The sequence below is a fragment of the Schistocerca americana genome, chromosome 2, assembly GCF_021461395.2.
Source record: "Schistocerca americana isolate TAMUIC-IGC-003095 chromosome 2, iqSchAmer2.1, whole genome shotgun sequence".
Classification (NCBI taxonomy): domain Eukaryota; kingdom Metazoa; phylum Arthropoda; class Insecta; order Orthoptera; family Acrididae; genus Schistocerca; species Schistocerca americana.
Genome location: NC_060120.1, coordinates 601,396,042 through 601,411,777, shown reverse-complemented (window position 1 = coordinate 601,411,777; position 15,736 = coordinate 601,396,042). Strand labels below are relative to the sequence as shown.

Genomic DNA, 15,736 nt, shown 5'->3' with positions numbered 1-15,736 from the left:
TGTGCTGTTTGTAATTTAGCGAAGTCAAATCAAAAAGAAATAATATTCAAATGATGGATATCAAATATGTATATTGACATGGTCAGAATATTTGAAAACTGTATAGAATTATTCTTTTGACTAAAGAAGTTAGTCATGTGACATAGCTGAATGTGTGATAAAGTGTTAGATGCAGCTAGATGGGGCATAGTCGGTTCAATGCATCAACTTACAACATGATGAGGGGTATTTATTGTGAATTAATGTAGACCTTTGAGACTGAACATTGTTACTGGTGGGCTGATATTCAAATAGAATTGGGTGATCTATTTTATGTGGGGAATTTGTTCAAGGTAACATGTTAGTGCACTGCACGATGAATATTCTGCCAGTCTTGCTCTTTAATGAGGTTTGAAAAAGTCTCTCTTGTCATTGGATTAATATTTCTGAATAGATAGTGTTAAAATTTGTGCATTATGGTCTAAAAGGCATTTTACTCTTTTACTAACCAAATGCTCCTCTAGTAATGAAGAATGAACAAAAATGTTGTCTATAGTTGTGCTACTGTGCTAGTCGGAAAGAATGCAGTCTGCATCAGATGGTATGAATTTAGAGAATCTTTCAACATGTTTTTCCTTGTACAATCACTTAAAACATTAATATTAAAGTCATTACAAACAGCTAACTTTTGGTACTTTCTATAAAGTGAGCCAAGAACTCAATCTGGCTCAAAAAGAAGAGTTATGGGTCCTATAGATAATTATAATTAAAAGTGTAGTTTCATTACATTCAGCTATTCCTGCACTGTATTCAGTGACCCATTCAGTGCAGTATGTCAACAGATTCAAATGCAAAACCCTTTTCCATTTATATGGCTACATTCCAACTCTGCAAAGTGCTCCGTGAAAAATATCCAGCTAATCTGTGTTCCAATAGCCTCTAAACTGCTATATTGTGAAAGTAGAGCTCTGATATTCCAGTAATGTCACAATCAGCATCAACAAGCAGTTCACTAACTTTATATCTAATATCTCTTATATTGTGATGAAACATGTTTATTCCTTTGTTGTTACATACCTCTCCTTTTTGAACATGGTTCCTTTGTTAGACTTCAGAGATACCTATCACCTGACTTCAGTCTGAAAAAAAGTGCAGTCCTAGCACTGGTTACCACTTAGTGTTGTTCCCATGAGTGATTCCAACACCCCCCACTACACTGTCACCTATAAGTTTTGACAGCCTCCCCTTCCCACACTTACTGAAATGCAGATTGTAACTAATGAAGTGTGACCTATTGATAGACTCAGCTGGTACCACTGCAAAGTGAACCATACTCTCTAATAGTCAGTGCCTTCTTAAGTCCCATGTTAATATGCCTAACAGCTATATTAAGATAGGCCAATTGTGACACTGGAACAGCTGCATGAGTTGCATATTTGTTTTACTAGTTTGAATAGCCATCTTTTCCAGGTCACCACCTATGTCATGCTTTCTATCCTCATCAAGACTATTCCCAGCTCCACGTACAATCACTATCTGATCCTCTTTTGTAAAACTACTATGTAGCTGATCTATGTTATCAGTCACTTAAGCCAATTCTGCACTAGGTTTCACAATGCTGGTGACCTGGTGCTCACGCCCCAGCACTTCCTGCAGTGGTTGGCCTACACCTGTGCCATGAGAACTATGTAACACTAGAACCTTCTTCTTTCTATTTGAATTTACAACTGGTAGGCATAATAGCTGCTGAGGTCTGCTGCATGTTTTCTACACCCACAGCAACAAAAGACTCATCTCCACTAAGCCCTGACAATTGGTCAAATCTATTGGTGATACACCAAGTGAAACTGTCTCAATATATTCTTTTCCAAGCAGCCTTATTACTAAATGCCAGTTCCCATACCCCAGCCCCCTTCTCCCTCCTCATCTTATCGAGTTACCCCCTAGAGTTTTCTAACTGCACCTGAAGGACACAGATCTTACATTCCTGCTCTTTTATTCACTTATTTTTCCTACATACTCTGCAATTCCAGATGCCCAGAATGTCCACTGACTTCTCCATTATGTTCTCCCTCTCCCCAATGTAAAAACTTATTACAAATCTCACACTGTAGCCCACTACTCATGAACCTACAACAAAGCCCACACTTCTCACTTGTACAATTGTCAAAGAAAACTATATGTCTATGTTACCTAAATTATGCCACTACTTGAGGGTAAATTTCAAGAAATTCAACTGTAAATGATGCCTACAGTATCAGATCAAAACCCTCTCCAGATTTCAAGTTTCTATCCGTAGTCGTATGGACTGGGTGATGATGAGTTGGTCAGTCAGGACATTTCCCTTTATATATATAGACTACAACAGTTTCTGCAATAAGTGATAGCCTAACATGTAAATTAATCTGCTTTGTTTATTTGAATTCACTTATGATATATGGCATTATGATCTGGGGTAACTCTTCCCACTGACAATGGTTATTTTTGGCTCATAAGCAGGCAGTTCAAGCAATGTGTGGTGTAAGTTCATAAACCTCTTGTTGACATTTATTCAGGTGTCTGGGATAGAGATATTGGCCTCTAAAGATGTATTTTGGCTATTGCTGCCCATTCTGTCCTGACCAATCCTGATAAAGTGGGTGTTCAATTGTTCTCCTGGTCAACAAATTCTTCATGTGTCCCACCCATTGCAGATATTTTGTGGGTTGCACAGAGACTGGCTTGCCACTGCTGGCCAGCCATTAGGGTTGATGAACTCAGGCACAGAGCTGAAGCTGCATTGAATGATGTTCCTGTATCTGTTACCTAAACTCATTTGATTTCATGTACAGTTGATTTAGAGCTGTTGTTACTGTCAGAGGTGGCACCAGTGTGTTCTAAATTTCACAACCTATTTATCACTACATTATTTACAAATTTAATCATATATACTTCCTACTATACTATACATCTACTTTACTTAATGCCAATCAAGTGTTACAGTTTTATAGCCAGTGGTGCACATATTCAGTGGGACAGCCATTGCTAGGCAGCTCTAAGGAATTATAACTGAATTTGAGCATAATGCCAATTGTTCAGAACCTGCAGTTGCCAGATGTATTGAGTGTGTGAGAACAGCAGATTTTTGTATCATTACCAAAATGGGCTCTACCTTCACAACGAACGTTCCAACATCTGCTGCCCCAGCTTAGTGACTGTGATGATCCACCATCTCAGGCCTCAAACTGTATGGTGTTTCTAATCATGATCTGGGAGTCAGTGGAAACATCTTTTCCAGAAAAGCTTTTAGCACGAGGACCTTCCTGGTGTGTATAGACCATTGTTCTTAGATACAGAGTGCATAGGACTCAAGAGTGCTTATATAAGCAGTATGTCTCTCTTTGATGACAAAAACCATAAATAATTTTACAAAAGGCAAGCTTCCTTGGGTGGAAGACAAAGGTAGCAAATATGTAAAGCTGAAAACTGAGGTCTGGAATATTGCTGCCAGAATAGTAATAGAGAAACAAAATATTGGAACCTTTAGAGCAACACTCTAATTCAGATTTGGAACATCTGAGTTCAAGTCCAGTTATAGGACAGAGTTTTGATTTGACAAGAATTTTTATCTTTCTATCCTTTTATTTTTCAAGAAAATCTTATGTAGAAACCCTTCCACCATTTGTGTGGAGTGATTTGAGGAGGTAAAAGGAGCATGGCTAATGCAGAATTTTAACTCATAATCTCTTAAAATGTCTCTTGCTTGTGTTATCTTACACCACCATATTTGTGAAGGAGTGGTGATAAAGAGAGGATAATGCTCCATGATAATAACCAAAATGTTATGTGATGTAGAATATTAAATGTGAACAGCCTTTCCAGTGCTTCTTAATGCCATCATTCTCGTCACTGTTCCTTTCTCAGGACTGTCAAAGAAGTGCTGTATGGAGTATCACTATTTGCTTTGAATTTGTTTGAAGATTATTTCGTGACTTTCAGTTTTTGAGTATTGTACTCGTTCTTTAATTTCTTTCTGCGTGTATTCTCCTGTGTAACTCATGAGGCTATTTAAGTGTTATTCTTTTACATTTTGCAACTGTGGTTCCTAATACACTCCTGGAAATGGAAAAAAGAACACATTGACACCGGTGTGTCAGACCCACCATACTTGCTCCGGACACTGTGCAATGATCACACGCACGGCACAGCGGACACACCAGGAACCGCGGTGTTGGCCGTTGAATGGCGCTAGCTGCGCAGCATTTGTGCTCCGCCACCGTCAGTGTCAGCCAGTTTGCCGTGGCATACGGAGCTCCATCGCAGTCTTTAACACTGGTAGCATGCCGTGACAGCGTGGACGTGAACCGTATGTGCAGTTGACGGACTTTGAGCGAGGGCGTATAGTGGGCATTCGGGAGGCCGGGTGAACGTACCGCCGAATTGCTCAACACGTGGGGCGTGAGGTCTCCACAGTACATCGATGTTGTCGCCAGTGGTCGGCGGAAGGTGCATGTGCCCGTCGACCTGGGACCGGACCGCAGCGACGCACGGATGCACGCAAAGACCGTAGGATCCTACGCAGTGCCTTAGGGGACCGCACTGCCACTTCCCAGCAAATTAGGGACACTGTTGCTCCTGGGGTATCGGCGAGGACCATTCGCAACCGTCTCCATGAAGCTGGGCTACGGTCCCGCACACCCTTAGGCCGTCTTCCGCTCACGCCCCAACATCGTGCAGCCCGCCTCCAGTGGTGTCGCGACAGGCGTGAATGGAGGGACGAATGGAGACGTGTCGTCTTCAGCGATGAGAGTCGCTTCTGCCTTGGTGCCAATGATGGTCGTATGCGTGTTTGGCGCCGTGCAGGTGAGCGCCACAATCAGGACTGCATACGACCGAGGCACACAGGGCCAACACCCGGCATAATGGTGTGGGGAGCGATCTCCTACACTGGCCGTACACCACTGGTGATCGTCGAGGGGACACTGAATAGTGAACGGTACATCCAAACCGTCATCGAACCCATCGTTCTACCGTTCCTAGACCGGCAAGGGAACTTGCTGTTCCAACAGGACAATGCACGTCCGCATGTATCCCGTGCCACCCAACGTGCTCTAGAAGGTGTAAGTCAACTACCCTGACCAGCAAGATCTCCGGATCTGTCCCCCATTGAGCATGTTTGGGACTGGATGAAGCGTTGTCTCACGCGGTCTGCACGTCCAGCACGAACGCTGGTCCAACTGAGGTGCCAGGTGGAAATGGCATGGCAAGCCGTTCCACAGGACTACATCCAGCATCTCTACGCTCGTCTCCATGGGAGAATAGCAGCCTGCATTGCTGCGAAAGGTGGATATACACTGTGCTAGTGCCGACATTGTGCATGCTCTGTTGCCTGTGTCTATGTGCCTGTGGTTCTGTCAGTGTGATCATGTGATGTATCTGTCCCCAGGAATGTGTCAATAAAGTTTCCCCTTCCTGGGACAATGAATTCACGGTGTTCTTATTTCAATTTCCAGGAGTGTATATATTGTATTGGTGAATTATCTTTCATCAGAGTAGAAACTGTGAAATAAACTGAACAGGCACATTTATAAGGCTACACTATTGTAAAATAAAACATATTTACATTGTGATTGTAAAACTGTTTAGTTGCAAACACTGCAATTGGAATAGTAAAGTACATTAATTTGTTCCATGTTTTAAAGTTCCTATGTAGTTATAAGTGAAATTTTATGAATTAGATTTTAGGTAACCAGCAATCAGCATTGATTGGAGAAATGTGTCTAAATGAGGGAGAGGCAAAGAGTACTTACAGAGCTGGTTGTTTTGTGGTCTACAATACTGGCACAACAGTAAGTTCACACTACTTAAATGACAAAAATGAATTTTATTTTCATTATTATTATTTGAATGTTTCTCTGAAAGCATCACATACACCTAACTGAAATTGTTGCTTGTTAAATTCGTATACACTTAATTTGTATATTAATACCAAAAATAACTTCCCCCCATGAACCATGGACCTTGCCACTGGTGGGGAGGCTTGCGTGCCTCAGCGATACAGATTGCCGTACCGTAGGTGCAACCACAACGGAGGGGTATCTGTTGAGAGGCCAGACAAATGTGTGGTTCCTGAAGAGGGGCAGCAGCCTTTTCAGTAGTTGCAGGGGCAACAGTCTGGATGATTGACTGATCTGGACTTGTAACAATAACCAAAATGGCCCTGCTGTGCTGGTACTGCGAATGGTTGAAATCAAGGGGAAACTACAGCCGTAATTTTTCCTGAGGGCATGCAGCTTTACTGTGTGGTTAAATGATGATGGGGTCCTCTTGGGTAAAATATTCCGGAGGTAGAATAGACCCCCATTCGGATCTCCGGGCGGGGACTACTCAAGATTACGTTGTTATCAGGAGAAAGAAAACTGGCATTCTGTGGATCGGAGCGTGGAATGTCAGATCCCTTAATCGAGTAGGTAGGTTAGAAAATTTAAAAAGGGAAATGGGTAGGTTAAAGTTAGATATAGTGGGAATTAGCGAAGTTCAGTGGTAGGAGGAACAAGACTTTTGGTCAGGTGAATACAGGGTTATAAATACAAAATCAAATAGGGGTAATGCAGGAGTAGGTTTAATAATGAATAAAAAAATAGGAGTGCGGGTAAGCTACTACAAACAGTATAGTGAATGCATTATTATGGCCAAGATAGACACGAAGCCCATGCCTACTACAGTAGTACAAGTTTATATGCCAACTAGCTCTGCAGATGATGAAGAAATTGATGAAATGTATGATGAGATAAAAGAAATTATTCAGATAGTGCAGGGAGACAAAAATTTAATAGTCATGGGTGACTGGAATTTGAGTGTAGGAAAAGGGAGACAAGGAAACATAGTAGGTGAATATGGATTGGGGGTAAGAAATGAAAGAGGAAGCCGTCTGTTAGAATTTTGCACAGAGCATAACTTAATCATAGCTAACACTTGGTTCAAGAAACATGAAAGAAGGTTATATACATGGAAGAATCCCGGAGATACTAAAAGGTATCAGATAGCTTATATAATGGTAAAGCAGTGATTTAGGAACCAGGTTTTAAATTGTAAGACATTTCCAGGGGCAGATGTGGACTCTGACCACAATCTATTGGTTATGAACTGCACATTAAAATTGAAGAAACTGCAAAAAGGTGGGAATTTAAGGAGATGGGACCAGGATAAACTGACTAAACCAGAGGTTGTGCAGAGTTTCAGGGATAGCTTAAGGGAACAATTGACAGCAGTGGGGGAAAGAAGTACAGTAGAAGAAGAATGGGTACCTCTGAGGGATGAAGTAGTGAAGGCAGCAGAGGATCAAGTAGGTAAAAAGACGAGGGCTAGTAGAAATCCTTGGGTAACAGAAGAAATATTGAATTTAATTGATGAAAGGAGGAAACATAAAAACGCAGTAAATGAAGCAGGCAAAAAGGAATACAAACGTCTCAAAAATGAGATCCACAGGAAGTGCAAAATGGCTAAGCAGGCATGGCTAGAGGACAAATGTAAGGATGTAGGGGCTTATCTCACTAGGGGTAAGGTAGATACTGCCTACAGTAAAATTGAAGAGACCTTTGGAGAAAAGAGAACCACTTGTATGAATATCAAGAGCTCAGATGGAAACCCAGTCCTAACCAAAGAAGCGAAAACAGAAAGGTGGAAGGAGTATATAGAGGGTCTATACAAGGGCGATTTACTTGAGGACAATATTATAGAAATGGAAGAGAATGTAGATGAAGATGAAATGGGAGATACGATACTGCGTGAAGAGATTGACAGAGCACTGAAAGACCTGAGCCGAAACAAGGCCCTGGGAGTAGACAGCATTCCATTAGAACTACTGACGGGCTTGGGAGAGCCAGTCCTGACAAAACTCTACCATCTGGTGAGCAAGATGCATGAGACAGGCGAAGTACCCTCAGACTTCAAGAAGAATATAATAATTCCAATCCCAAAGAAAGCAGGTGTTGACAGATGTGAAAATTACCGAACTATCTGTTTAATAAGTCACAGCTGCAAAATACTAACACGAATTCTTTACAGACAAATGGAAAAACTAGTAGAAGCCGACCTTGGGGAAGATCAGTTTGGATTCCGTAGAAATATTGGAACACGTGAGGCAATACTGACCTTACGACTTATCTTAGAAGAAAGATTAAGGAAAGGCAAACCTACGTTTCTAGCATTTTTAGACTTAGAGAAAGCTTTTGACAATGTTGACTGGAATATTCTCTTTCAAATTCTAAAGGTGGCAGGGGTAAAATACAGGGAGTGAAAGGCTATTTACAATTTGTACAGAAACCAGATGGCAGTTATAAGAGTCGAGGGGCATGAAAGGGAAGCAGTGGTTGGGAAGGGAGTGAGACAGGGTTGTAGCCTCTCCCCAATGTTATTCAATCTGTATATTGAGCAAGCAGTAAAGGAAACAAAAGAAAAATTTGGAGTAGGTATTAAAATCCATGGAGAAGAAACAAAAACTTTGAGGTTCGCTGATGACATTGTAATTCTGTCAGAGACAGCAAAGGACTTGGAAGAGCAGTTGAACGGAATGGACAGTGTCTTCAAAAGAGGATATAAGATGAACATCAACAAAAGCAAAACGAGGATAATGGAATGTAGTCGAATTAAGTTGAGTGATGCTGAGGAAATTAGATTAAAAAATGTGATGCTTAAAGTAGTAAAGGAGTTTTGCTATTTGGGGAGCAAAATAACTGATGATGGTCGAAGTAGAGAAGATATAAAATGTAGACCGTCAATGGCAAGGAAAACGTTTCTGAAGAAGAGAAATTTGTTAACATCGAGTATAGATTTAAGTGTCAGGAAGTCGTTTCTGAAAGTATTTGTTTGGAGTGTAGCCATGTATGGAAGTGAAACAAGGACGATAAATAGTTTGGACAGGAAGAGAATAGAAGCTTTCGAAATGTGGTGCTACAGAAGAATGCTGAAGATTAGATTGGTAGATCACATAACTATTGAGGAGGTATTGAATAGAATTGGGGAGAAGAGGAGTTTGTGGCACAACTTGACGAGAAGAAGGGACCGTTTGGTAGGACATGTGTTGAGGCATCAAGGGATCACCTATTTAGTACTGGAGGGCAGCGTGGAGAATAAAAATCGTAGAGGGAGACCAAGAGATGAGTACACTAAGCAGATTCAGAAGGATGTAGGTTGCAGTAGGTACTGGGAGATGCAGAAACTTGCACAGGATAGGGTAGCATGGAGAGCTGCATCAAACCAGTCTCAGGACTGAAGACCACAACAACAACAACAACAACAACAACCAAAAATAAAAATTAGAGCAGTGAGCTATATTCAACTTACTAAAATATCTGCAGCTATAATTACAGAAAGTAATTAAGGAGGGTGGACTACCAGCAGTGTAAATCCCAAGATCTAAAAACGGTAGCTTTCTTAATTGAAAATGGGAATGTACAGGTCCAGTAAAGTGCTGAAAGAGATATGAATACAGCACACACAGCCTTGAGACAATACATCGACATGAAACACACAATAGTAAGGGAAAATAATACCTTAGGTTAAATTAACAGAGAAGTAATAATTACAGAAGCCTAGTTCTGTTCAGACATCAGAGGTTATAGTGTATGAGGGAAAAGGTAAAGATAAATAAGCTTCTTTGTGAATGTGAATAATTTTTTTTAGAGTGCAAAGGTACACAGAAAGTGAAACACAATATAAAAATAAAAGAATAATTTTTATGTTATCCATTTACAGTTTCTTTCCTCAAACTCCTTTTCCCTTTTAGGCAAACATAGGTAGCACACACGATACAATATCAAGTAGCCTCACCTATTGTCTTTCTGTCACTACTGTCGTCAGTTAACTTAAGGGAGAAAAGTCATATGCACCGTCCACCTGTAAAACATGTGAACTTCTTCCTGTATACTACTATGTTTTAACTCTTTCTGCATTGTATATTCTCAGGCAGAGACTGGAACCAGTTCAGCATTTGCCTAAACAAGTGTGGAAAACCACCTAAAAATTCCAGATGGCCAGTGCACCAAGTTTTAAATCATTAATTGGAATGGTGTGCTGTCTTTCTTCTCTTCAAAATCATACAAATATCATACAAGAAGGATTGTCATAGGTGGGAGGCTAGACCAAAAAATGGTGGTGCTCCACACATGTTCTGCTGTAGTTTGCTTCTATTGTAAATCTACTTGCTCTGATAAAGTATTATGAAATGGATAGATTGCCACTCACCATATAGTGGAGACGCTGAATCACAGACAGGCACAATGAAAAGACTGCTATATGTTTAAGCTTAAATGTAACACAAATGGATAGCACTCTTTTCATTGGCCCTGTCAGCAACTTAGAATCTCCTGTGTATAGTGGGTAACAGTGTGTCCTTTTCATAATATTGTTGTTATTCCATCCTTGACTTTCCACTACTTATTCTTGTGCTGCTGCTGATATTAATATTATATTTTTTCCTTTGTTTGATTTCATTTTGTTATTTGTATATGTATCCAGTTTCTTGTTCAAACAGGGATGTTCAAAACTTACTGTAGTTTCTCAGTTACCCCTGATAACATTATAATTAGTTCATCTTGAAATATTTTTTCTAGGGAGATATTTGTGATTTATGAGGGGTGTTCAGAAATGATTTACTGTGGTAGTTTTTGTACTTTATTTATAATGAAAATGAGTCAATGTATATGGGATCTCTCAGTAATTTGTAAAAGGAATTTCAGTTTTTGTTGACAGTTTCTCTGAAACAATTGTCTGCAGGTTCTGTTCACTCAAATTTGCAACTCATTTATATCTATAATAATTACCAGTTGCTTTTGTGCTAGCATTAATGTTAACAATGGAGGCAGAAGTGAATTAATATTCATTATGTTTAACACTTAATATTGAGTAGTGTGCAAACATGGTTTTGCTTTACATAATCTGACTGTGAACCGCATAAATGGAAGAAAGACCTCCGTGAAGTAGTAAATACATGTCAAAGTGAAACTCAAAAAACTGTGAAATAAAAAACCACCCAAAAGATTTACTGTACACAGTGCCCAAAAAATACCATTATCCTCAATTAATAATCAATATAATCGTATAAACTTGAATAAATAATATGAACAACAGTTCTTTAGAGGAATTTTCTTGGGATATGAACCATGTATAGCTACTTGTGAGAGGGAGTGCAGCATTACCAATGGAGATCATGAGAATGCGCTCTCCAAATCATGATTGAGATGAGCTTTGCTGATTTCAAATCTTCTTTGACCTGGTTAGGCAGTTTCAAGAAATAATGCATTATAGGAAGTCACAAAACAAGTAAAAGTATAGGAGAGATGGCATAAATTCATAGCTGACATGAAAACATAGTTTGCTGTTAACACCACATCTGCTGTGTCAAATACTGATTGATCAGATTTCGTGAAAGAACTGTGAGCAAACTGCACTTTATCATTTCGAGGTGAAAGAAGACAGAGTCTGTTGTGCAGTCGATGAGTGCTAAGACTCATTCATATACAACAATGACAGTGGTACGTATGAATGAATTACTATTTCTGCACTTTTATATCTGTCTTCAGGGACCTTAAAGCATATTAAGACTAAAAATTTAGAAAAGGACTGTTTATTAAAAAAATTTATAGTCAGCTTATCAAAATCTGGAAAAATAAGAAAGAATAATTTTTAACATCTTATTCAAATCTGAGAGATCACTTGGGGGAGTTGCTGCTACAACCTTGCCACTCTGGCTAAAAATGAGGATGAGATGCGAATACAAAAACTCAACAAGAGAGTTCTCTTAGCCTCTCTTACCTCAATTCTCCATAATCCTACCTACACGTGGTGCCCCTGTTAAGCTGACCAACCCAGTGGAAGGTTGGGTAACCAACTCCAGCGGGAAACTGGGTCAGCAAGCCGACAGGATGTGGAGGACAGTGGAAGGCAATGGGAAACCACCACTGGAATTACTTCCCTATATGTTCATGGGATGGACCTCTCTGTACAATATTCTGGAGGTAAAGCTTCCCCTCAGTCGGATCTCTGGGAGGGGAATACAACAAAGACTCCAGAGATTAGGGCAAATGGAAAAGGAAGGAAGGAGGAGAAGAAGGAAGACTTATTGAGGATTGGGACTTGGAATGTTTTAACCCTTCTCCAGGAAGGGAAATTTGAAGACACCAAACATGAAATGACAAGAAACAAATTGGATGTACTTGGAATGTGTGAGGTGAGATGGGGTGGTTGTGGAGAACTAGAAAGTGACGACTTCCAATTACACTATTCAGGTGAAGATAAAAATGGAATGTATGGGGTTGGAATTTTGATAGGTAAAAGACTGAAAGACAAGGTTATCAAGGTTGAATATGTTAGTGGAAAATTAATGATGATGAGACTGAAGGGGAAAAAGAAAGACTTAGTTACCATCCACGTCTAGATGCCAACAAGTAATCATTCAGATGAAGAGGTAGAAGAATGTTATGAGATGATAGAAAACTTAGCAGAGAGAGAGAAAAGAAATGCATGTATTGTTGTAATGGGTGATGCCCTAGTTGGGGAAGGCCCAGAGGGAAAAGCTCTGGGAAGATTTGGACTGGGAGAAAAAAATGAGAGGGGGCAAAGATTGTTGGAATACTGCAATGAAAATTTCATGGTAGTTGGAAATACTCTATTTGATAACCACAAAAGATGACGGTGTACTTTGATATTTGATTTGACAACAAAAGATATCAAATTGATTACATAACGATACAACAAAGATACCAAAATTGCCTAAAGAGTGTCAAAAGCTATCCAGGGGCAGATATTTATTCAGATCTTACATTAGTAATAGCTGAGGTTCTAGTTAAACTGAAAAGAACCTGGAAAGGACAGAAGAGAGAGCACATTAACTTTGAGAAACTGAAAGACAAAGGCAATTGTGAAAATTTAGAGAATTCATATTGTGAAATCATGATTAAAGTACTGGAAACGTATCAAAAAGGCAACTAAGGAAACACTTGGAGTCAAGGAGAGGAAAAAAGTAAAGAAAGAATGGGTAACACCAGATGTGATAACCAAGATGGATGATCGCAGGAAACGGGAAACTGTAAACACAGAAGAAGGGAAGTGAAACTACAGGAAGTTAAATAATGAATTAAGAAGGGAGACAGAAAAACCAAAGGAGAAATGGCTGAGAGTAAAGTGTGAAAAGATAGAGAAATTAGAGAAAGAAGGAAAATATAATTTTATGTACAAAGAAGCAATGGATTTGACATTCAGGGAATAGAGAAACAACAATGGACTAAAGGAAGTAGAGGCAGGAGACGGTAAAACGGTGAGTGAACCCCAAGAAATAATGAGAAGATGGGAAGAATATATAGGATGGCTATATACTGCAGACTGCCGACCAAGTGAAGAAGACCTTGGGATAGAAGAAGAAGATAAAGTTGCAGATGATGACAAAGGAAATGCAATACTAACTAGTAAGATTGAATAATCTATGAAGGAGATGAAAAACGGAAAGGCAATGGGAAATGATGAGATTCCTGCGGAACTGTTAAAGTCATTGGAGAAAGAAGGGAAAAGGGAGTTGATTGAATTGTGTAATCAAATATATATGACAGGAAAATGGCCAAAGGACTTTACAGAAAGTATCTTAATACCTATAGAAAAGAAAAAGACAACAGCAAAAAGTGTGAGGAACATAGAACAGTGAGCCTGATATCGCATGCAGCCAAAGTCTTCCTGAGGACGCTTAAAAGAAGGCTATATGGAAAGCTGAATTGCGTAATAAGAGATGAACAATTTGGTTTCAGGCAAGGAGTGGGAACTAGAGATGCCATTGGACTACTGAGAGTGATAGGGGAGAGGTACATGGAGAAGAAAAGGAAGGTGTATGTTGTGTTCATTGATCTTGAGAAGGCTTTTCACTGTGTCAGATGGGACAAATTGATGTAAATCTTAAGGAAACATGGAGTTGACTGGAGGGATAGACAACTAATTAGAAATTTGTATTTGAACCAGAGAGCAAGTGTAAGAATAGAGGTGTAATGAGTGAAGAAATTGAACTGGGAAGAGGTGTAAGACAAGGTTGTTGTTTATCACCAACACTGTTCATTATATATCTGGAGGAAATTATTAGTGGAAGTTTTGATGAAAGGAGAGGAGTTTGTATAGGGGTCAGAGAGTGGATTGTATAAGATTTGCAGACAACATGGTTGTGATGGCAGAGAGTGCAAGAGAGATGGAACAAATGTTAGATGATCTAAACACAAAATTAGAAGAATATGGAATTAAGATTAACAAGAAGAAAACAAAAAGCATGGTAAATGGAGGAAAGGGGAGAAAATGCCACATGAAAATAGGGGGAGAGGAAATAGAGCAAGTGAATAACTTCAGTTACTTGGGAAGTGTAATAATGGATGATATGTATTGCTCAACAGCAATTAGGAAAAGAATTGCAATGGCAAAAGAAGGACTCAAGATGAAACAGAAATTACTTTGTGGACCACTAAACAAAGATCTGAGGAAAAGACTTGCCAAATGCTACATCTGGAGTGTTGCACTATATGGTGCGGAGACCTGGACATTGAGGAAGAAAGATGAAAGAATATTGGAGGCACTAGAGTTGTGGATATGGAGAAGAATGGAAAAAGTGAAGTGGGAAGACAAAGTAAGGAATGAGGAAGTATTAAGAAGAGTTGGAGAAGAAAGAAACATGCTGAAAGTCATCAGAAAGAGAAAATGGAACTGGATTGGACATTGTTTGAGGAGGGACTGTTTATTGAACGAAAGAATACAAGGAATGGTGGAGGGAAAAGGGGGAAGAGGAAGATGAAGATATCAAATGCTGGAAAATATCAAAGGAGGCAAATATTCAGAAATGAAAAGTCTGGCTATGGACAGACAAAAGTGGAAGTGGCTTAACCCATGACAAGACCTGCCGTACGGAAGAATACCATACATACATAAATATTCAAAATAGTTTCTAAATCACTTGCAGAAATCAGTTCATTGCTTTTGTTGGACTCTTGGCCTGGTCATAATGATACCTTAGTCTTTCAAGTGGATGATGAAAAGACTTTTGATACAATTCAGATTCCAATCAGAACAACCAATGTGATCCTCGATAAAGAACTTTTTCCACTGTGTAAAGTATTTTCAAGGAAACTATCAGACTGTATAATTTCTGATAATTCCAAGTCATTTGAGGTTTATCAGGAGAACAATATTCTTAAATTTCAGTCATTTGTGCATTATCTGTTTGCATAAGCACATTTTCTGCATTGCTTTAAGTGTGCTTGGTATGCAGTACAATAGGCATGGCAACAGCCAGGGCCATTTCTTACTCCTCCAAAATTCTGTTCTGTATTGTGATGACTATGAGAAATAAATAAGGAACAGCTTCATTGTTATTAAAATATATATTATTCAAAAATTATCATAAGAACTGTGCACAGGAACTGTTATAAAAATGTATACATAAGAAATATTTCATTGAAATAAATTAAAATTATTTATTTTCCTCTGCTTGTAACCTTTGTAAGAATTACATCTGCAGTAATTTAGCTATCAATACAAACTGCCTTTTATGCAAAATATTAATGATATGTGACGTTTTTATATGGTTTAGGTGCTTCATATTCATTCATGTCACTCTTGGTATTAAAACAATGTGGCACTATACTCCCTTGTCACAACTGATTGCTCACTAGGCAGGAAGGGCTATACAAACTGTCATAAACAGTTCTTCACATAACAAATGATTAACTTCACCAATTTAAAAAAAAATACTTAC

At 39.2% G+C, this 15,736-nt stretch overlaps 1 protein-coding gene across 1 annotated transcript in view; it reads left to right on the top strand.

The window, feature by feature from the left end:
- Positions 1-15,736, top strand: part of LOC124594231 (glycerol kinase-like) — a 165,996-nt gene that overhangs the window by 58,585 nt on the left and 91,675 nt on the right. The window contains exon 6 of the mRNA XM_047132597.1: positions 5,697-5,807. Coding sequence (XP_046988553.1) covers positions 5,697-5,807 — 111 coding nt within the window. The remainder of the gene's footprint in view (positions 1-5,696; positions 5,808-15,736) is intronic.